The 22,777-nt window shown below is 41.2% G+C and overlaps 1 protein-coding gene across 4 annotated transcripts in view; it reads right to left on the bottom strand.

Annotated features, from left to right (window-relative positions):
- nostrin (nitric oxide synthase trafficking) overlaps positions 1–22,777 on the bottom strand; it is a 47,766-nt gene that overhangs the window by 5,426 nt on the left and 19,563 nt on the right. For 3 of the 4 annotated variants that reach the window (XM_072262061.1, XM_072262064.1, XM_072262063.1), the window contains 10 exons: positions 22,004–22,066; positions 17,164–17,245; positions 16,963–17,025; positions 16,330–16,428; positions 14,850–14,975; positions 6,299–6,397; positions 6,036–6,161; positions 2,725–2,833; positions 2,541–2,629; positions 1,120–1,245 (listed from right to left, as the gene is read on the bottom strand). In XM_072262061.1, coding sequence (XP_072118162.1) covers positions 1,120–1,245; positions 2,541–2,629; positions 2,725–2,833; positions 6,036–6,161; positions 6,299–6,397; positions 14,850–14,975; positions 16,330–16,428; positions 16,963–17,025; positions 17,164–17,245; positions 22,004–22,066 — 982 coding nt within the window. The remainder of the gene's footprint in view (positions 1–1,119; positions 1,246–2,540; positions 2,630–2,724; positions 2,834–6,035; positions 6,162–6,298; positions 6,398–14,849; positions 14,976–16,329; positions 16,429–16,962; positions 17,026–17,163; positions 17,246–22,003; positions 22,067–22,777) is intronic. The other variant, XM_072262062.1, reaches the window with a different exon arrangement.

Raw genomic sequence — 22,777 nt, 5'->3', positions numbered from 1 at the left:
TCAATACTCTACCGAGATTGTTTGGTGTCAGGACTTGTGATATGCACCAGCTGCTCAAACGCCCATCTACCACCTGCTCCCTTGGTTTCACGTGACCCTGATCATGGAACTAAGCAGGTGCTACACCTTGCACAATGGTGACCTGCAGGCTAGCGGTGGGAAGGAGCACCTTAAACCTCCTTTAGTAGAAACACATCTGCACCTCAATACGGCTATACTTAACTGAAATATATCTAAGAATCTAGGCATGGTTTTGAGTGCCTAACAAAGGCCTTTATTGACCCAACACCAAGATACTTTTTACTGGTTTTAGCATGATTAAACTTCTACTTCCCCTCCCAACAACTTTCCACTTGCAGGGATGATGCTCTCCCAATCCTCCTCACCCACCCCTCCCTGATCCCATGCATGTTTCCCTGCAACCACAGGTGGTGCAACACTTGTTCCTCTTCATCACCCAAGGTTCTAAACAGCCCTTCCAGGTGAGGCAAAGATTCATGTGCATCTCCCAATCTCATCTACTGCATTCTTGAAGCACACTCTACCTCAATGTTATCAAGTAACCAGTTTGCAGAGTACATGCACTCTAGTGACCATCCTGAGTTCCCTGGTGCATGCCATTTCAGCTCCCACACTGACCTTTCCTTTTTCACTGCCACTGGGAGGCCCAACTCTTATCTGCCCAATGTAGTCTACAACCCACTATTATGAACATAGTTTTCCACTATTATGTAACCCTTTCTTCCTGTGTTCCCCCAACCTCCACTTACAGCCTCACCCCCTGCACTTGTAACCTTTGGGTCCCTGCTTGTCACCCTGCAGCCTCTGTCACCGCCTTCACCCTCCCCACTTGGCTCCATGTGCAGCCTGCCTTTTTTTTTTATTCCCCCTTGTCCGCTTTCACCTATTACCCACCTTCATCTGTCTCCAAACTCCCCCTTTTCCCCACCCCTTCTGTCTCACTCTTCGCTGCCTTCTCTCTATATCGACTATCTTTCCTCTCCACCCGAGTCTGATGCAGGACTTTGATCTGAAACGTTGTTCCTCCCACACCCCCCCCCCCCAACAGCTGCTACTTATATTGTGACAGTTGTGCTGTTAATTTAAACAAGAACTAACCTTATCTTTCCAGTTAGTGATGTTATCACTCAGTGGATGAAAAGGCTTGGGATTTCCTTCTAGTTCTGCCATAGATGATGTAAGTTTGTAGAGATTTACTTCCAAGAGTGTTAGTTTCAGTGCTGACTACAGGTAGAAAATACATTCCATGAAAAAATATATAATGTGGGCACAATATTTTACATTCTTGTAAGGAACTCACTTATGATATCGATTTTATTTTAATTACATTCTTGAACAGATAAATGTGCAAATTAATAGCACATGGAGATGGGATATTATGATGAAGTTGTATAAAACACTGATCGGGCCTAATTTGGAGTATTGTGTGCAGTTCTAATCACCTACCTACAGGAAAGATGTAAATAATGTTGAATGAGTACAGGGAAAATTTACAAGGATGCTGCCAAGTCTGGAGGACCTGAGTAATAAAGAAAGATTGAATAGGTCAGGACTTCATTTCTTGGAACATAGAAGATTGAGGTGAGACATGATAGAGGTGTACAAAATTATGAGGGGTATAGATAGGGTAAATGCAAGAAGGCTTTTTCAACTGAGGTTGGGTGGGACTTCAACCAGAGGTCATGGGTTATGGCTGAAAGTTTAAAGGGAACATAAGGGGAAACTTTCACATACAGGGTTGTGAGAGTGTGGAATAAGCTGCCAGCGCAAGTGGTGTGTGCGAGCTTGATTTCAACGTTTAAGCGAAGTTTGGATAGGTACATGGATGGTGAAAGTATGGAAGGCTATGGACCCGATGCAGATCGATGGGAGTAGGTTTAAAGGTTTTGTCATAGACTAGATGGGCTCAAGGACTTGTTTCTATGCTGTACCTTTCTATTACTATGACTATAAATTTAGCATCATTCCCACAATGACAAGTAGCAGTACGTGGTAGTTTCTCTTCACACCCACAATGCAGCTGGACGCGAAAGTACAAGTTAAGAGCTCAGTGACACTGGAACAAAGCAGAAAAAGCTATTCCGGAGAAACTCTCTCACTGCTTCCATTTGGAGTCTAGGTTTAGTTTTAGATAGCAGATCTATATACTGGATTTGGTATTTTCATTTAATTGTGGTTAATGATCTATTCATACTCTGCAAGACTGATCATCTATTTCACCATTCTTAAGGATCACTCGAGTTGAGTAAGAAGTTTTCCTAAGGTGTTGTCTAATGGTGGGTCCTCCAGTGGCTGTAGAAGCAGATTCAGAATCTACATATTGCATATCAGGTAAATGTAACCAAAAAATAAAGAAAAACGACTTTCATATTTATAAGTACAATAGATTTGTTTACAAGCAAGTACCATTTATCTAATTAATCTGTGGTGATATTAATTACTGTAACTTCTTAATCTGTTTTCTTATAACTCTTTCATTTCTTATACCATTTTCTATCAAATAGCAGTAGAATTAATACCTCATCTCTCATTGACGCAGTTGCTTCATCAGTTTTTGAATTTGAAAATGATGGATTTCTGAAACTTGTTCTAACCATCTTCTCTAAACCTGTAAAGTGTCCAGAATAAATATCCTTTGTTTCAGAACTTGTTTATTCTAATACAAATTGTGCAATTTTAGAGGAAAATCAGGGTCACTGCAACCTTGTTGGCCCTTCTTTATTTTGTCTATGTCCTCTTGAAGCCTTTGGATTTTCAGTGATAGTCCAGCCTTCCTCCTCCCTTCATCCATACTGTTCCTAGCATCTTCCTCCTATTTTCAAGGATCAAAGATTTTATAATTGAAGTATATATATGTCACCAGATACCACCCTGGGATTCATTTTCCTGTGGGCATACTTAGTGAATGTGTCGAGTAGTAACTATACAGTAACAGGATCAAAGAAAGATCATCCAGAGTGGAGAAGACAATAAACTCTGCAAATGTAAATAAATACCGAAAACATGGGATAAAGAGTATCTGAAGTTGGATTATTGGTTGTGGGAACACTGCAATAATGGTGAAAGTGAGTGTAGTTATCCCCATTTATTCAGGAGCCTGATGGTTGAGAGGTAGTAACTGTTCTTGAACCTGGTGGTGAGAGACCTGAGGCTTCTGTACTTTCTACCTGATGGCAGTAGTGAGAAGAAAGCGTGACTTCAGTGGTGAGCATCTCTGATGATGGATGTTACTTTCCTGCGACAGAGTTTCATGTGGATGTGCTTAATCGTTGGGAGGGTTTTACCCGTGATATATTGGGCCAAATCACTACTTTTTGTTCAAAGGCATTGGCGTTTTCATATTAGGCTGTCAATATACTCACCACTACACCTCTACACAAGTTTGTCAAAGTTTTAGATGTCATGCTGAATCTGCAGACACCTAAGAAAGTAGAGGCACTGCATTTTGAGAAAATGTTATATTTACATCCACCCTCTTTCCATCATCCCATTAAACTCTCTTCAGCGACTATAGTCATTACAGGAAAGACAGACAGACTTGTAATCCATTTTGTATTATCAGATTGTAGAGTTTTTGAAATCAAAAATAACAGAATGCAGACACAGCCTGGTATGAAAACACCAGTGGCCTTGAATAGAAATCCCTACAAAGAGTAGTGGATACGGCCCAGTCCATCTTGGGTAAAGCCCTCTAAACCATTGAGCACATCTACAAAGAGTGTTGTTGCAGGAAAGCAGCACCATTAGGGTCCCCCACCACCCTGGCCATGCTCTCTTTTCGCTTTTGCCATCAGGAAGAAGGTACAGAAGCCTCAGGACTCTCAGTACCAGGTTTACGAACAGTTAGTACCCCTTAACCAGCAGTCTACTGAACCAGAGGGGAAAACTTCACTCACCTCTTCACTGAACCGTTCCCACAACCTATGGCCTCACTTCTAAGGACTCTTCAAGGACTCTTCATCTCATGTTCTTGATATTTATTGCTTATTTATTAATTTTTTTTGTATTTAGTTTATTTTTTGCATCCTGGGTGTTCCTGTTGGTGTGGTCTATAATTGATTCTATTATGGTTATTGGATTTATTGAGTATGCCTGCAAGAAAACAAATCTCAGGGTTGTATATGGTGACATATGTACTTTGATAATACATTTACTTTTGAACTTTGAAATAATAATTTCCTTTTCTCCAGAAAAGTATTGTACTTTTCAGAACATGAACGGCAGGGCCAGCAGTTGTAGTCGATCCTAAATTACTTTTGAACTGAGAAAATAAAGAGTAAGCCCCATTGCAGTGTTCAGGAGTCATATACTAGTTGTATACAAGAGACTGGGCAAGAAGGGGAATTTTAATGAACCCAATAACTATTTTAAAAATAATAATTGGATAGTTATGAGATTATGATTACCAATATTAGTTTTAAGTTCGGCATACACACTTACTTGAATTTAAATTTCTCAAATGCCATGTTGAGATTGAGACACATCTCTTATTCTGTCCCAGAATGGCCAGTCTATAGATCCCAAGACCATAAGACTTAGGGGCAGAATTAGGCTATTCAGCCCACCAAATCTGCTCAGCCATTCCATTATGACTGATTTATTACACCCTCAACCCCACTCTCATGCCTTCAAAATTCAAAGTAAATTTATTATCAAAGTACTTATTTGTCACCATATGCCTCACTGAGATTCATTTTCATCCAAGAAACACAATAGAATCAATGAAAGACCACCCCTTAAAAGGACAGACATCAACCAATGTGCAAAGGACAACAACCTGTGCAAATGCAAAATAAAAAGACAACCATAAACAAATAAGCAATAAATATCAAGGACATGAGATAAAGAGTCCTCAAAAGTGAGTTTGTAGGTTGTTGCCAAGTGAAATTGAGTGAAGTTATCCCCTTTAGTTCAAGAGCCTGATGGTTGAAGGGTAATAATTTCCTGAACCTGGTGGTGTGGGTCCTGAGGCTCCTGTAACTGCTTTCTGATGGCAGCAGTGAGAAGAGAGGTTGACCTGATGGTTGGGGTAGGGGTTCTGCAATAGCACTCAATGTAAATATGCTCAATTCTGGGGAGGGTTTTACCTGTGAACTGGGCAGTATCCACTACTCTTCCATTCATTGGCATTGGTGTTCCCAGACCAAGCTATGATGTAGCCAGTCAACATACTCTCCATTTCTATAGAAGTTTGTCAAACTTTTAAGATGACATGGCGAATCTTCACAAACTTTTTCAAAAGTAGAGGCGCTGCCATGCTTTCTTTGTAATGGCACTTACATGCACGACCCAGGACAGATCCTCTGTCCCCCAATGAGGACTGGCTGGCCTTGCTGACATTGAGTAAAAGGTTATTGTTATGGCACCAGTCAGCCAGATTTCGAGACTCATTTCTATCTGCTGATTCGTCACCTTTGATTCAGCCACTGACAGTGGTGTCATCAGCAAACTCAAATCTGGCATTGGAGCTGTGCTTAGTCTCAGTCAGAAGAGTAAAGTGAGCAAAGCAGGGGATAAGCACACAGCCTCATGGTGCACCTGTGCTGATGGAGATCGTGGAGGAGATGTCGATCTGAACTGACTTGGGGAGTCTGCAAGTGAAGAAATTGAGGATCCAGTCGCACAGGAGGTATTGAAGCTTATTGATTACTTTTGAGGGGATGATAGCACTGAGTGCCTTCTCCCCATTATCTTTGACACTCCTATTAACTAAGAACCTATCAACCTCTGCTTTAAATATACACAGCTAAATAATAACTTCCTGGGATACCCAGTGGTGTAATGAGGTTCATCCTGGAACCAACAAGTGGTTGATGTGAGGAGTTCCATAATTTGGGACTCATCCACCAAACAGCTTTGGTTTATTTAGTGTCCATTGATGATATAACAGGATACTGCCCTTCAATTATTTCATTAACTTTTACATTCTTTAACTTTTTTTTTCACATTTACAAATGCAGGCACTGTAAAATGGTGAAATACATGCTAATACTGAATATCACAGTAATACCTACATAATAATCTGTCAGTAGAAATCCTATTTTGTTTTCATCTGATAAAATGGATGCATTATCCAACAATGACCGAATATCCTGATCGACACTGACGTTTTGTACAACTTGATGAATTTGCATTTGACGCTGTATGACAAACAAAATAAGATTTATCTTCACAGAAATACATCAAGATTTCAAAATTGCTTACTTAATATTGCTCAACTGCAGTTTTTCCTCTAACTCCAGTAATTATGTTTTATAGTTGATTATACTACCCTTACTTCTATTAGTGTTCTTCCAAAGCAATTGATATGCTGGCTGTATTTATTTAAGATATTAGACAGGAGTTTTATTTTCTCTTTTTCCAAATCATGGATTACCTGTTAGGAAGAAGAAAGTAACAATTATTAGATCTGTGAGCTATCATGTGGCATGTCAAAATCCTCTACACCAGCATGGAAAATTTAAATTCATTTGATTAAGTAAATCTGAAGAAAAGCTACTGACAATGAAACTACTGATTATAATGCAAACACCGAGTTCAGTAATTTCTTTTAAGAAAAGGTATCTGCTGTCCTTTCCTTGTTTGCCTAGTGACTTCAATTTGAATTGGGATGGCCTGCCGATAACAAACACTGAACTGAACTATGTCTGGACTCTTGATATTGTGTTATTCACTTTTTTTGTTGCTGTTTGCATGATGTGTTTTTTCTTGCATATAGGGGATGGAGAGGTTGATGCTTTTCTTTGAATCGGTTCCATGGTTTTTTTGTTTCATGTCTGTCTATGGGAAAGATAAATCTCAGGGTAGTATACTGCATACATACGTTGATAATAAATGCACTTTGAATCTTTGAATTGATAGTACTCTCGCCTCTGAATGACGAGGTTGTGGATTAAAGCTCCACAGACCGGAAGAGTAGGCTGACATTGAGAGCATTCATTTTGAGAGGTCTAGAATATAAAAGCAACAATGTAAGGCACTGGTCAGACCGTATTTGGTGTATTGTGAGCAGTTTTGGGCTCCTTTTCTAAGAAAGGATGTGCTAACATTGGGGAGGGTCCAGAGGGGGTTCACAAGAATGATCCCAGAAATGAAAGGGTTAAGACAAATGGAATGTTTGATGATTCTGTGCCTGTACTTACTGGAGTTTAGAAGAACGAGGGCAACCTCTCGAATATTGAAAGGCTGAGATAGAGTGGATGTGGCGAGGATGTTTCCCATTGCGGGGAAGTCTAGAACCGAAGGTCACAGCCTCAGAATAGAAGTACATCCTTTCGAATAGAAATTAAGAGGAGCTTATTTCGCCAGAAGGTGGTGAATCTGTGGAATTCATTGCCACAGGTGGCCGTGGAGGCCAGATCATTGGGTGTATTTAAAACAGAGGTTGATAGTTTCTTGGTTACTCAGGTCGTCAAAGGTTACGGGGCGAAAGCAGGAGAATAAGATTGAGAGGGACAATAAATAAGCAATGATAGAATGGTACAGTATGGGCTGAATGGCCTATATCTTACGGCCTTATTTCAAAAGTGTCATCTTTCCCCTGAGATGTTAAACAAAGGCTTTATTTGTCCACATGGGTGAATGAGAAAGATCTCATGGCACGATTCCAGAGGGAACTAGGGCAGGTATCCTGACTGTCCCTGTCAATTACTGCTCAATAAACAGTATTTTATCAAGATCACTTTTAATTATGGGAGTATACTGTACATTTCCTACAGAGCAGTAGAGTCTACACATCATTACAAACACAGCTCTGAAATATTTTCACAAGTAGTGAGCCAATATGCACAATTTTCTCTAAAAACTATCATCATCCTCAATGATGGCAGAATAAAGCACATGTACAAAAGTCATGGCTGAAGTGTTTGCCACCATTAACACTATAAGACCATATGATATAGGAGCAAAATTAGGCAATTAGGCCCATTGAGTCTGCTCTGCCATTTCTCCATGGCCAATACATTTACCTCTCAGCACCAATCTTCTTTCTCCCGGTATCCCTTCAAGCCTTGACTAATCAAGAACCTATCAACCTCTGGCTTAAATATACCTCATGACTTGGCCTCCACAGCCATTTGAGGCAATGCATACCACAGATTCACCACTCTCTGGCTAAAGAAATTCCTCCTCATCTCTGTTCTGAATGGACGTTCCTCTATTCTGAGGCTGTTGTCTTCTGGTTTTAGAATCCCTCAACATAGGAAACATAATTCATTAAAAACATGCAAAGCAATAACATGGGAAGGTGGGGTGGAGAAATGTCTCTACTAAAGGAGGTGTAAGATGCTCCTTCCCTCTGCTAGTCTGCAGGTCACCTTTGTGTAGCACCTGGGATGGGTCGCTAACAGTGTTAAAAAGTGATACCCTCAATAATCTGCACATTGTTTCTCAGACTGGGTTCCACTAGGACTACTCTGTCCCAGGTCTCAAAGTCCTGCTTCAAATTTGTGCAACAGAACTGTATTTTAGAGAGAAGATGGGAGAGATTACTATTGAGAACAAGGCAGCATTTCATTGAGTGTAGCTTTAAATAACCCTTGGTAAAACTAAACATAATAACCAGGGGGTCAGTGTGGACATGGTGGAGGATTACAAAGACCTGGGGATACGAATTGACAATAAACTGGACTGGTCAAAGAACACTGAGGCTGTCTACATGAAGGGTCAGAGCCGTATCTATTTCCTGAGGAGACTGAGGTCCTTTAACATCTGCCGGACGATGCTGAGGATGTTCTACGAGTCTGTGGTGGCCAGTGCGATCATGTTTGCTGTTGTGTGCTGGGGCAGCAGGCTGAGGGTATCAGACACCAACAGAATCAACAAGCTCATTCGTAAGGCCAGTGATGTTGTGGGGATGGAACTGGACTCTCTGACGGTGGTGCCTGAAAAGAGGATGCTGTCCAAGTTGCATGCCATCTTGGACAATGTCTCCCACCCACTACATAATGGACTGGTTGGGCACAGGAGTACATTCAGCCAGAGACTCATTCCACCAAGATGCAACACAGAGCGTCATAGAAAGTCATTCCTGCCTGTGGCCATCAAACTTTACAACTCCTCCCTTGGAGGGTCAGACACCCTGAGCCAATAGGCTGGTCCTGGACTTATTTCCTGGCATAATTTACATATTACTATTTAACTATTTTTGGTTTTATTACTATTAAATTATTTATGGTGCAACTGTAACAAAAACCAATTTCCCCTGGGATCAGTAAAGTATGACTATGACTACAAACGCTTCACTGCCTAGCAAAAGAAGAATAACTGTGCTCATTCAGCCCTCACTGACCCAAACAATTCTGACAGTTCCTCTCTGGGTAGTACCCTGAGTTCTGGTTTTATCAATGACCTTCTCCTATGTACAATCTCTGTTTATTTTCTGATCCAGGAGTCAAGAATGGCAAGCAGTCTTAAATTCTTAACCATTGTTTATTTTAAAGTACAAACAAACATACAAACTAAATAAAGAGCTGGGAAACAAAGCGAAGATGAATGAAAAGCAGTCACAAGCTGAAGATACAAATTAAAGATTGAACCTATGAAACATCCATCACTTTCATAATCAAGATAAGAGAAGTTCCTTCGATAAAATAAACCAATGATTGCCCAATTAAATCACGCAGGTAATGTACTTAGCCAATGAAAAATGAGAATGGTGATAAGCTATTACTTTAACTGCTATGCTGCTTTCTGCCAGTGAATGGGGACAAACTACCACTTACTGAAAAGTACACAAGTTAAGAAGTACAAATGATTAAACTACAACTTTAGCTTTACATTAATTCATCTTACAAAAAGTATTTAAAAAGTGGGTTCTACCACCTACCATGTCAGAAACAGGAACATTCAATGTTAACAACAGCTACATTTGCAATTCCTCATATACTGGAAGTCTTGTATACTGCAAGTGCTGGAAATTACTCAGGCTTCAACAAGTCTGTAGAGCACAAATGCCACCTAACAAGACAGAGTCTTTTGAAATTCAGAGGCATTACCAGTGGAGGTTTACGCCTTTGACACAGTGAAACACCAAGTCATCATGAAAATGCTTAAAGATATTAATATCGACAGAAAAGATATAACAATAATCAGGAATCTCTACTGGCAACAAAGTGCAGCCATACGGATAGACAACGAAATTGAATATCAGCCAATAAAGTGAGGAGTCAGACAGGGTTGTGTTCTATCACCAGACCTGTTCTCCCTGTACAGTGAAAATATCATGAGAATCATACAAGACCTACCTGGAATAAGTATAGGAGGATACAATATCAACAACCTCCACTATGCGGATGATACAGTACTGATAGAAACATAGAAAATAGGTGCAGGAGTAGGCCATTCGGCCCTTCGAGCCTGCACTGCCATTCAGTATGATCATGGCTAATCATCCAACTCAGAACCCTGTAACTGCCTTCTCTCCATACCCCCTGATCCCTTTAGCCACAAGGGTTATATCCAACTCCCTCTTAAATATAGCCAATGAACTGGCCTCAACTGTTTCCTGTGGCAGAGAATTCCACAGATTCACCACTCTCTGTGTGAAGAAGTTTTTCCTCATCTCGGTCCTAAAAGGCTTCCCCTTTATCCTTAAACTGTGACCCCTCGTCCTGGACTTCCCCAACATCGGGAACAATGTTCCTGCATCTAGCCTGTCCAATCTCTTTAGAATTTTATACGTTTCAATAAGATCCCCCCTCAATTTTCTAAATTCCAGCGAGTATAAGCCTAGTTCATCCAGTCTTTCATCATATGAAAGTCCTGCCATCCCAGGAATCAATCTGGTGAACCTTCTTTATACTCCCTCTATGGCAAGAATGTCTTTCCTCAGATTAGGGGACCACAACTGCACACCATACTCCAGGTGTGGTCTCACCAAGGCCTTGTACAACTGCAGCAGTACCTCCCTGCTTCTGTACTTTAATCCTCTTGCTATGAAGGCCAACATACCATTTGCCTTTTTCACCGCCTGCTGTACCTGCATGCCCAGTTTCAATGACTGGTGTACAATGACACCCAGGTCTCATCGCACCTCCCCTTTTCCTAATCGGCCACCATTCAGATAATAATCTGTTTTCCTGTTCTTGCCACCAAACTGGATAACCTCACATTTATCCACTTTAAGTTGTATCTGCCATGAATTTGCCCACTCACCTAACCTATCCAATCACCCTGCATTCTCTTAGCATCCTCCTAGCATCCTCCTCACAGCTAACACTGCCGCCCAGCTTCGTGTCATCCGCAAACTTGGAGATGCTGCATTTAATTCCCTTGTCTAAGTCATTAATATATATTGTAAACAACTGGGGTCCCAGCACTGAGCCTTGCGGTACCCCACTAGTCACTGCCTACCCTTCTGAAAAGGTCCAGTTTATTCCCATTCTTTGCTTCCTGTCTGCCAACCAATTCTCTATCCACATCAATACCATACCCTCAATACCATGTGCTGTAAGTTTGCACACTAATCTCCTGTGTGGGACCTTGTCAAAAGCCTTTTGAAAATCCAAATAACCCACATCCACTGGTTCTCCCCTATCCACTCTACTAGTTACATCCTCAAAAAATTCTATGAGATTCGTCAGACATGATTTTCCTTTCACAAATCCATGCTGACTTTGTCCAATGATTTCACCGCTTTCCAAATGTGCTGTTATTACATCTTTGATAACTGACTCTAGCAGTTTCCCCACCACCGATGTCAGGCTTGCCAGTCTATAATTCCCCAGATTCTCTCTCCCTCCTCTTATTTAAAAAAGCGGGGTTACATTAGCCACCCTCCAATCCTCAGAAACTAATCCAGAATCTAAAGAGTTTTGAAAAATTATCACTAATGCATCCACTACTTCTTGGGCTACTTCGTTAAGCACTCTGGGATGCAGACCATCTGGCCCTGGGGATTTATCTGCCTTTAATTCGTTCAATTTACCTAACACCACTTCCCTACTAACATGTATTTCCCTCAGTTCCCCCATCTTACTAGACCCTCGGTCCCCTACTATTTCCGGAAGATTATTTATGTCCTCCTTAGTGAAGACACAACCAAAGTAGTTATTCAATTGGTCTGCCATGTCCTTGCTCCCCATGATCAATTCACCTGTTTCTGACTGTAAGGGACCTACATTTGTCTTAACCAATCTTTTTCTTTTCACATATCTATAAAAGCTTTTTACAGTCAGTTTTTATGTTCGCTGCCAGTTTTCTCTCATAATCTTTTTTCCCTTTCCTAATTAAGCCCTTTGTCGTCCTCTGCTGGATTTTGAATTTCTCCCAGTTCTCAGGTGTGCCGCTTTTTCTGGCTAATTTGTATGTTTTGTCTTTGGAATTGATACTATCCCTAATTTCCCTTGTCAGCCACGGTGCACTACCTTCCCTGGTTTATTCTTTTGCCAAACTGGGAAGAACAATTGTTGTAGTTCATCCATGCGATCTTTAAATGCTTGCCATTGCATATCCACCATCAACCCTTTAACCATCATTTGCCAGTCTATCTTCGCTAATTCATGTCTCATACCTTCAAAGTTACCCTTCTTTAAGTTCAGAACCTTTGTTACTGAATTAGCTGTATCACTCTCCATCCTAATGAAGAATTCCACCATATTATGGTCGCTCTTACCCAAGGGGCCTCGCACGACAAGATTGCTAACTAACCCTTCCTCATTGCTCAATACCCAGTCTAGAATGGCCTGCTCTCTAGTTGGTTCCTCAACAAGTTGGTTCAGAAAAGTATCCCGCATACACTCCAAGAAATCCTCTTCCTCAGCACCCTTACCAATTTCGTTCACCCAATCCATATGTAGATTGAAGTCACCTATTATAACTGCTGTTCCTTTATTGTATGCATTTCTAATTTCCTGTTTAATACCATCCCCAACCTCACTACTACTGTTAGGTGGCCTGTACACAACTCCCACCAGCGTTTTCTGCCCCTTAGTGTTATGTAGCTCTACCCATATCGATCCCACATCCTCCTGGCTAATGTCCTTCCTTTCTATTGTGTTAATCTCCTCTCTAACCAGCAATGCCACCCCACCTCCTTTCCTTTCATGTCTATCCCTCCTGGATATTGAATATTCCTGAATGTTGAGCTCCCATCCTTGGTCACCCTGGACCCATGTCTCTGTGATCCCAACCATATCATATTCATTAATAACTATCTGCACATTCAATTCATCCACCTTGTTACGAATGCTCCTTGCATTGACACACAAAGCCTTCAGGCTTGCTTTTACAACACTCTTAGCCCTTATACCATTATGTTGAAAAGTGGCCCTTTTTGATTTTTGCCCTGGATTTGCCGGCCTGTCACTTTTACTTTTCACCTTACTACTTTTTGCTTCTACCCTCACTTTACACCCCTCTGTCTCTCTGTACTTGTTCCCATCCCCCTGCCACATTAGTTTAGATCCTCCTGAACAACAGTAGCAAACGCTCCCCCTAGGACATTGGTTCCAGTCCAGCCCAGGTGCAGACCGTCCTGTTTGTACCGGTCCCACCTCCTCCAGAACTGGTTCCAATACCCCAGAAATTTGAATCCCTCCCCCTTGCACCACTTTTCAAGCCACGTATTCATCTGAAATATCCTCCTATTTCTACTCAGACTAGCACATGGCACTGGTAGTAATCCAGAGATTATTACCTTTGTGGTCCTACTTTTTAGTTTACCTCCTAACTCCCTAAATTCACCTTGTAGAACCTCATCCCGTTTTTACCTATATCGTTGGTACCTATGTGCACCACAACCACTGGCTGTTCACCCTCTCACTCCAGAATGTCCTGCAGCTGCTCAGAGACATCCTTAACCCTTGCACCAGGGAAGCAACATACCCTCCTGGAGTCTTGTTTGCAGCTGCAGAAACGCCTATCTATTCCCCTTACAATCGAATCCCATATCACTATAGCTCTCCTTTTCCTTCCCTCCTGTGCCGCAGAGCCACCCATGGTGCCATGAACTTGGCTGCTGCTGCCTTCCCCTGACGAGACATCTCCCCCAACAGTGAACAGTGAAGTGCTGATATTGGAGAGGTTTTAAAGGAGGTTCATGAAAACGATTTAATAAGTTTCAATAGGTACATTTAATGTCAGAGAAATGTATACAATACCAATCCCAAAATTCTTTTTTCCAGGATTGAAAGGCTTATCACATGAGGAGCGTTTGATGGCTCTGGGCCTGAACTCACTGGAATTCAGAAGAATGAGGGGTGACCTCATTGAAACCTATCAAATGTTGAAAGGCCTCGATAGACCGAATGTGGAGAGGATGTTTCCTATGGTGGGAGAGTCTAAGACGAGAGAACACAGAATAGAGGGGTGCCCTTTTAGAACAGAGATGAGGAGGAATTTCTTTTGCCGGAAAGTGGTGAATCTTGGGAATTTGTTTGCCCAGACGGCTGTGGAGGCCAAATCATTGGATACACTTAAGGCAGTGGTTGACAGATTCTCGATTGGTCAGGGCCTGAAGGGATATGGGGAGAAGGCAGGAAACTGGGGCTGAGGGGGAAAATGGATCAACCAAGATGAAATGGCGGAGGAGACTCAATGGGGCAAATGGGCTAATTCTGCTCCTATATCTTATGGTCTTATTACTAATGCTCAAGAGTTTGCCTGGCCTAGATGCTAATTAGAGTCCCTCATGATTAATAATTATATTGGTGTGCAGAACTAAATGAAAATGGAATTTCCATTGAAACTGTTAGGAAATGAATAGGTAACCATTACTACTTTGTAGGAGTTTTTTTTTACTTTCAAAATTTCTTTTGGTTCCTGAATAATGTTTTTGTATTAATTATGCAATCTTTTCAACAGTTTTTTTGAAGATACTTATTACTTGCCTGGTAAGACTGTTCAAACACAGATTCCCATTTCAACCTGACGTCTTCACCGGCTCTGTTCAGATCATAATATTGTTGGTCTACTTTTGACAGCATCTCTGTTGATTTTTTCAGTTTTTTTTGCAGCTGTGGAATTGAACCATTAGCAGCAAACAATTCAATAACATAAATAGAATCACTCCAACATGTAACAAAAATATTTTTATCTCACATCAATTCACATAAGCTGTAAATATTGTATTTAGATTTTAAAGTTCAATGAATAGTTATTTAAGAAAATGGAATAAACTTAACTCACAATATGACTGACTCTCATTATACATCCATACACAGATACACCAGGCATACAGAAGCAAGATATATCAGCTAGTCACAGCAACAACCTCGCACTCAACATCAGTAAGATCTAAGAAATGACTGGACTTCAGAAAGGGTAAGACAAGGAAACACAAATCAGTCCTCATGGAGGGATCAGAAGTGGAAAGACTGAGTAATTTGCTCCTGGGTGTCAACATCTCTGAGGATCTACCCTGGGCCCAAAATATTGATTCAGTTACAAAGAAGGCAGGACAGCAGCTATATTTCATTCGCAGTTTGAGGAGATTTAGTATGTCACCAAATACTTTCAAATTTCTACAGGTGTACCATGCAGAACAATGTAACTGGCTGTATCATCGTCTGCTATTGTTTGTGGGGGGCATGGCACTGCACAGGACTGAAATAAGCTGCAGAAAGTTTTAAACTTAGTCAGCTCCATATTGGGCACTAGTCTCCCCAGCATTCAGGACATTTTCAAGAAGCAATGACCCAAAAAGGCATCCATCGTTAAGGAACCCCCCTCCCCACCCCCCATCACCCAGGACATGTTTTTGTCTCATTGCTACCCGCAAGGAGGTGGCACAGGAGCCTGAAGACACACACTCAGTGATTCAGGAACAGCTCCTTCCCCTCTGCCCTCTGATTTCTGATGGACACTGAACTCATCAACACTTCCTCCCAACATTTTTGCACTACCTATTTAATGTACTATATTTTATATATTAAACCTAATTCTAACTGGGTTCTGCAGTCAACACAGTCAATTCCCCTATAAATTCAATTTCTAACCTTATACTGCACAATCAGGAATGAAGGTGAGAAAAGTTGTGTTTTTCTCCCAATGAAGATATTGAATGGACAATCAGGTTTTATGGGACCTGCAGCTAAAGATATAATATCATTTCTTGAATTCCTTATACAGATGCAGTGAAACACTGCTCTATATTTTAATGCATACCACTTCTATATATAGATTACAATAATCAGGACCCAACAGACCCATTTCTAGCCACAGAAACTTTCAATGCTAAAGACCTATAACCAAACAATAAAGTTAAGTAAATCATTTTAACAAAATTATTTAAATTATATTGGATGTCATTAAAAAGAAAATGACAAGATGGTGCTGAATTTAATCACTTTAAATATAAGAATCAAAAACCTTATTTTTCTCTTTTTCAGATACTACTTGCTTGTTGCTTTCCACAGCACGAAATACAGCTTCACGGTCTTTGGTAAGTCCCATCACTTTCTTCTTACACTGTAATGTATCAACATTCTAACTAATTATACTTGGAATTAGAAAGTGGTGAATACACAAGGCTGCCCGTCCCTTGTGACAACATTTGATAAAGCAAGACAATATGTATTTTTTTAGAATTATTAATCTCAGAATCCACAGTTTACAAATTACGCTCATCAATACAGGAGCGGAACGGTAGCAGTGTGGTTGGCACAAAGCTTTCCAGTACCAAGTACCCAGGTTCAATTCCCGCCACTGCCTGTAAGGAGCTTGTAAAATTCTCCTTCCACAATCAAAAGACCTACCAGTTGGCAGGTTAATTGGTCGTTGTAAATTGTCCTGTGATTAGGCTAGTGTCAAATCGGGGGATTGCTGGGCAGCGCCGCTCGAAGGGCTTATACTATGCTGTATCTCAATGAATAAATAAATAACTTCATGTAAATAAAACAATGTTAGTAGAATTAATTTCCATTCTGACTTCCAAATGATTTTATGCCATGTTTCATGCAAGATGGGCATCATTGAGACAAATGTTATAATTATAAATTGTACCTGAATCTGTTGATTCCAGTTGCCTGTGACAAGCTTTGAGGACTTTTCAACTGCATTGTCCATCTGATGTAAAAGTTTGAAGTTCAAAAATGGACAGAGCATGGAGAAATTAATGCAAACTTCAAATCAGAAATAAATAACTCAACACCAAAAAAAAATAAAGAGAGATACTTTCAGTCTGTAGAAAAAGGAAATACATACTGATTTTCTTCTTTTAGAATGCTCATCCAACATTTTAGTAATTGGTCTAACTGCTTCCTCCTGAATGGCACTGGCTAATGTCCTAGATTAAATAATAAGAATAGCATTAAACTTGATTTGATTTGTCAGATAAAATCACCTTGACTTCAATGCCCAATGTCACACGACTAGTTTTACTTTGCTTATTTGTTTTAACATATAAAACGCTGTAACTGGAACATATTTTTCTCAACAAGCATTTCAGAGCGCTTCCAGAAAGGCCAAAGCTGAACCACAAGTAGAGGTGTTTAGGGAACTGGGGGGAAAAAAAAGATTTTCAAATATCAGTTGAGAAGTGTGCTGAAGCAAACTGATTAATATCTTTTTTTCCCAAATCTTTTTATTATTATATTATTCAAAAAAGATACACGGGTACATCCAAGTAACAACACTTACAATATCTCAAGGGAAAAAAACATTATCTTAACGATTAGAAAATTTTGTGATAATTAAAAAAAAAGTGGGGAAAAAACCCCATTAGGTGTACAACCCTAGAGCCATGCATCATACAAAAAGCTTCTAAAAGTAAACATCAAACCGCCAGCAATAAAGAAAAATATACCAAAAATTTTACAATTAGATCGTGGAGAAAATCTATCAATTGGCTCAAATGATAATAACGGCAAACTGATTAATATTAAAGATGTATAATTTTATAATTGGGAAGGTCATTTAGGAATGAAAGTAGGAAGCATCTTTTGAAAGATTCGGAAATAGAGATGCTCTGGTTAAAATGTCCAAGTTTCTGCAGGATCTGGAATATCCCTCTGGATTGGAAGGTAGCAAATATGACCACACTACTTAAGAAAAAAAGAGAGAGAAAAAGCATGGAACTAATAACCTATTAGTCTAAGATCAGTGGGACGGCAAATGCTGGAGGCTACTCATCATCGTAATTATGGGCGGTGTCATATAACATAGGCAATCATGGTCTTTCAATGACTGTTCTTGGCAAACTTTTCTACAGAAGTGATTTGCCATTGCCTTCTGGGCAGTGTCTTTACAAGATGGGTGATCCCAGCCACTATCAATACTCTTCAGAGACTGTCTGCCTGGTGTCAGTGGTCACAGAGCCAGGACTTGTGATATGCACCAGCTGTTCCCACGATCATCCACACCTCCCATGGCGCTAAGCAGCTGCTACGCCTTTCCCAAGGCTGATCTAATATCTAATATCCCAAGGCTAGTGGAGGGAAGGAGCACCTTACACCTCCTCTGGTGGAGGCGCATCTCCAACCCGCCACCCAGGAACCTACTATGATGGATAGAAAGGCAGATCATCTTGAAAAGAAGAAGGGTGCTAAAGAAGGGTCTCAACCTGAAATGTCAACTGTTTATTCAGTTCTATCGATGCTGCTTGACTTGCTGAGTTCCTCCAGCATTTTGTGTGTGTTATCTTGAAAAGAATATTAGTATTGCGTAGAATCGGAGTGTATGAAGGGAAAGCCAGGTTTGACTAATCTGTTTGAGTTCTAGAACAGATCCGAGGGAATCCAGTGGATGTAATGCACTTGGATTTCTGAAAGGTTTTCAATGCGGCCTCAATGTTTTTGACAAAGTGATTGAATAGGTTAGTGTGAAATTTGCTTTGTAATTAAAGCTGATGTGCGACAAGATGGACGTCAATGTGTGAGGAAATGCAAGATTCAATCTTTTACATCAAGGGTAGAATAAAATCTCAAATAGACTGCCATGTTTGAAATTGTAGCCATTTCATCATTCATTCAGTTATTCTCAAATCTTCCAAGTTCCCTATTCCCATTGTACATGAATTGACCTGATTCTGCCTACCTCGAATGGGACTGTGGCTTGGCTCTATATTTAGAAATGAAATTGCAGTGAACAGTTATAAAGCCTGCAGTGAAGGGTTTCAAGCAAAGCAGACAGCAGGATCAACGATACCCTCACTGTAGAAAATTACGAGACAGATACTGGGTGGACCTTGATGGATCATGTTCGAGCAGAAATGGTTGGAGCAAGACCAAGGCATGGTTGAGAAGGAGTCAGGGTGTGCAAAGTGGAAAAAAATTCACAGCGGAGGAATTTCAGAGCCCGTCCATCTACACTGAGAGCGAGGTTGGACCGATCTAAGTGCCAGGTGGATTTGGAAAAGTTGGGTACAGGCTGGAACTTGGTGGCAGGTCCAGGCCCAGAGCGTATCGATGCGACGGAACCCAGTGCTTAGGGGAAGGAACAAGCCGATGTTTGACGATTTAAACATTGGGACTGGAGGCAAGTGTCGGGCTGGATCTGCATGCTGCTCCACGATGTTTGCTCCACTCTTCACTGCACTGAGGCTGAGGGTGTGGGCCCACTCAGGGCTTTGGGTCTGTGATCTCGGTTTTGCTCCACTGTGATGGACCAAGGCTGAAGCGATGGGCCTGGTCTGGACTTCATGTTTATGGGCTCACTTTAGTTCCGAATGCTGCTGCTTGCCCGATTCGTGTGTTTTTTCTCCCTCTGCACATTGGGTGTTTGTATGTCTTTAGGGTTTCTTGTCTTGTAAGGAGACAAACCTTAGGGTTATATAATGTATATATACTTCAATATCAAACGTACTGTGAATAGCTTTAAAAAATGGTCCCAGATCCATGTATACTACAGCAAACAGGGCAATAAGGGAACATTACACTGATGGAGAACAAGACATCCCTGAAAATTGAGAGGAAATAAGTTGCTGAAAATGAGCCACCTCAGCTGCACTGGAAGCAAAGCGACGAAAACAGTAGCCGTATACTGTTACACTCAAAGAGACGTTAGTGGATATTTCTCAACCAAAAAAAAAAAAAAATCCATCAATACAACTGAAGGAATAAGTGTTAGAGACAACAAAGCTTTCTAAATTACAAGAAATTCTGAAGACTGTCCAAATGAAAAGTAGAAAACGAGGATGGTATAAAGTGACAAAGGTGCGGATTTTAGCCCAAATCTGCCACCTTGTGGAGAAAGGAAACACTGCACCAGAAAAAGCAGGATCTCCCAGTGGCCACACATTTTAATTCCACGTCCCATTCCCATTCTGATATGTCTATCCACGGCCTCCTCTACTGTAAAGATGAAGCCACACTCAGGTTGGAGGAGCAACACCTTATATTCTGTCTGGGTAGCCTCCAACCTGATGGCATGAACATTGACTTCTCTAACTTCTGCTAATGCTCCACCTCCCCCTCGTACCCCATCCGTTATTTATTATATTTAAAAATAATTCTCTCTTTTTTCTCCCTCCATCACTCTCACTATACTCCTTGCCCATCTTCTGGGCTTCTCCCCTCCCCCTTTCTTTCCCCCTAGGCCTCCCGTCCCATGATCCTCTCCCTTCTCCAGCCTTGTATCCCTTTTGCCAATCACCTGTCCAGCTCTTGGCTCCATCCCACCCCCTCCTGTCTTCTCCTATCATTTTGGATCTCCCCCTCCCACTTTCAAATCTCTTACTATCATTTCTTTCAGTTAGTCCTGACGAAGGGTCTCGGCCCGAAACGTCGACTGTACCTCTTCCTAGAGATGCTGCCTGGCCTGCTGCGTTCACCAGCATTTTTGTGTGTGTTGCTCGAAATTCCAGCATCTGCAGATTTCCTCGTGACTGCACCAGATCAATGTTTCTCAGAAGCATTTCAAAACTGATTGAAATTTCACTGATATTCCGCAGTTAAGGGGAGAGACATTCACCGTTGATTACCTGATTTGCTAAAGGGGTGACAGAGTAATGGCATGTCCCACTTTTGAAGGTCAATTCCTTTGCTTCCAAAATGTCATCATTGAAATCAGCGTTATGTCCCAGGCATACCACAGTGCACCAAGGACTAATTTCAACTCCTGTACTCTCTAAACACTGGTCTGCTTTTCAGCAGATTACTCATGTTTGGGGGGGGCGGTGGTGAGAAATACGTCTCTACCAAAGGAGGTGTAAGGCACTCCTTCCCTCTGCTGGTTGGCAGTTCACCCTTGGGCAAGGTGTAGCACCTACTTAGCACCCCCCAACCCCTACCCCGCCCGATCAGGGTCACGTGAAGCCATGGGAGCTGGTGGTGGATGGTCGGATGAGCAGCTGGTGCACATCACAAGTCCTGGTTATGCGACCACAGACACCAGGCAGACAATCTCTGAAGAGTATTGATAATGGCTGGGATCACCCGTCTTGTAAAGACACTGCCCAGAAGAAGGCAATGGCAAACCACTTCTGTAGAAAAATTTGCTAAGAACAATTACGGCCAAAACTATGATTAGCACGTCACACGACACGGCACAAAATGACATTGTGATGATGATTATATAATAAAAACTTCAAAGCAGTAGTTAAAACATATTGATACAAGTGACAAACAAAGTAATTTTTTGCTGGAAATACAAAGTTAAAGCAGAAGTTGCTCGTAATAATCAAGCTGTAAAGAAAGAAACAAAGTTAATGCTTCAGGTCATTCAGGGCCACAAAAAGGTGAGGCAACACTTCACCTGCAAATCTGCTGGGGTTGTCTATTGTGTCTGGTGTCCTCGATGCGGCCTCCTCTACATCGTAAATTCCCCTCCCCCATCTTTTTATTCTGGCATCTCCCCCCCTTCCTTTCCAGTCCCGAAGAAGGGTCTCAGCTTGGAACTCCAACTGTTTATTCATGGATGCTACCTGACCTGCTGAGTTCCTCCAGCATTTTGTGTGTGTTTCTTTGGATTTCCAGCATCTGTAGTTATCTCTTGCGTTTATAATTTCAGACCAATGACTTTTCATCAGACCTAGGAAAAGTAGGAAAAACGAAGCAGACTATGACAACCACCCCCCCAGACCACCAGAGACCCACGTTAAACTCACGTGTGCAGATCTGCAGTGTATGCCATTTCTTGAGAAATACAATTCCATCCTTCAAAAATAGAGCTGCAAAAGGAAAGTTAAAGGATCAAGAACAGAGTTTCCATAACAATTATAACGTGATTGTACCTCAGGAATTGCAGTACTTCGGACATTCCAGTACAATTGGAATTTCCAGTAATTTCCAGCTGAGATTTTTGTACTAACAAGTACATTTCACTGAAATTCTGCCAACTCACTGAATTTCCACAGAAATTTCAAAACCTGAAAATGACTAGACTGTTTTGTCCGAAGGGTATTAGTTTCTATGGAGATAGTAACATTGCCAATTTTTCTCTACAATGTTATCCCTTCCCCTTCTAACGTCATTAATTCCCACCCGAGACACCATTCCTTGAATCTCAATTGACATCTGGCCATTATTTGGTATATAAAGATTATGAAAGGTATAGATAGAGTGGACAGAGGGTATCTGTTCCCCAAGGCTGAAATGTGTAATACCAGAGAGGAGGCGCTGAGGGAGAGAGGAGGTGGGTTCAGAGGGGATGAGAGGGGTAAGTTTTTTTTAAACTTAGAGAGTGGTGGATGTCTGGAATGCACTGCCTGATATGGTGAAAGAGGCAAATACATTAGAGGTTTTTAGAGACATTTAGATAGGCACATGAATGTGAGGAAAATGGAGGGATATAGACATGGTGTAGGTAGGAGGGATTAATGTTTGGGTGTTTGATTTGCTTTTTAGCTGGTGTAGCGCAACACTGTGGGCAGAGTGGCCTG

This window comes from Mobula birostris, chromosome 6, assembly GCF_030028105.1.
Source record: "Mobula birostris isolate sMobBir1 chromosome 6, sMobBir1.hap1, whole genome shotgun sequence".
Classification (NCBI taxonomy): domain Eukaryota; kingdom Metazoa; phylum Chordata; class Chondrichthyes; order Myliobatiformes; family Myliobatidae; genus Mobula; species Mobula birostris.
Note: the sequence above shows the minus strand (reverse complement) of the source record. Positions and strands in the feature narration are given on the sequence as shown.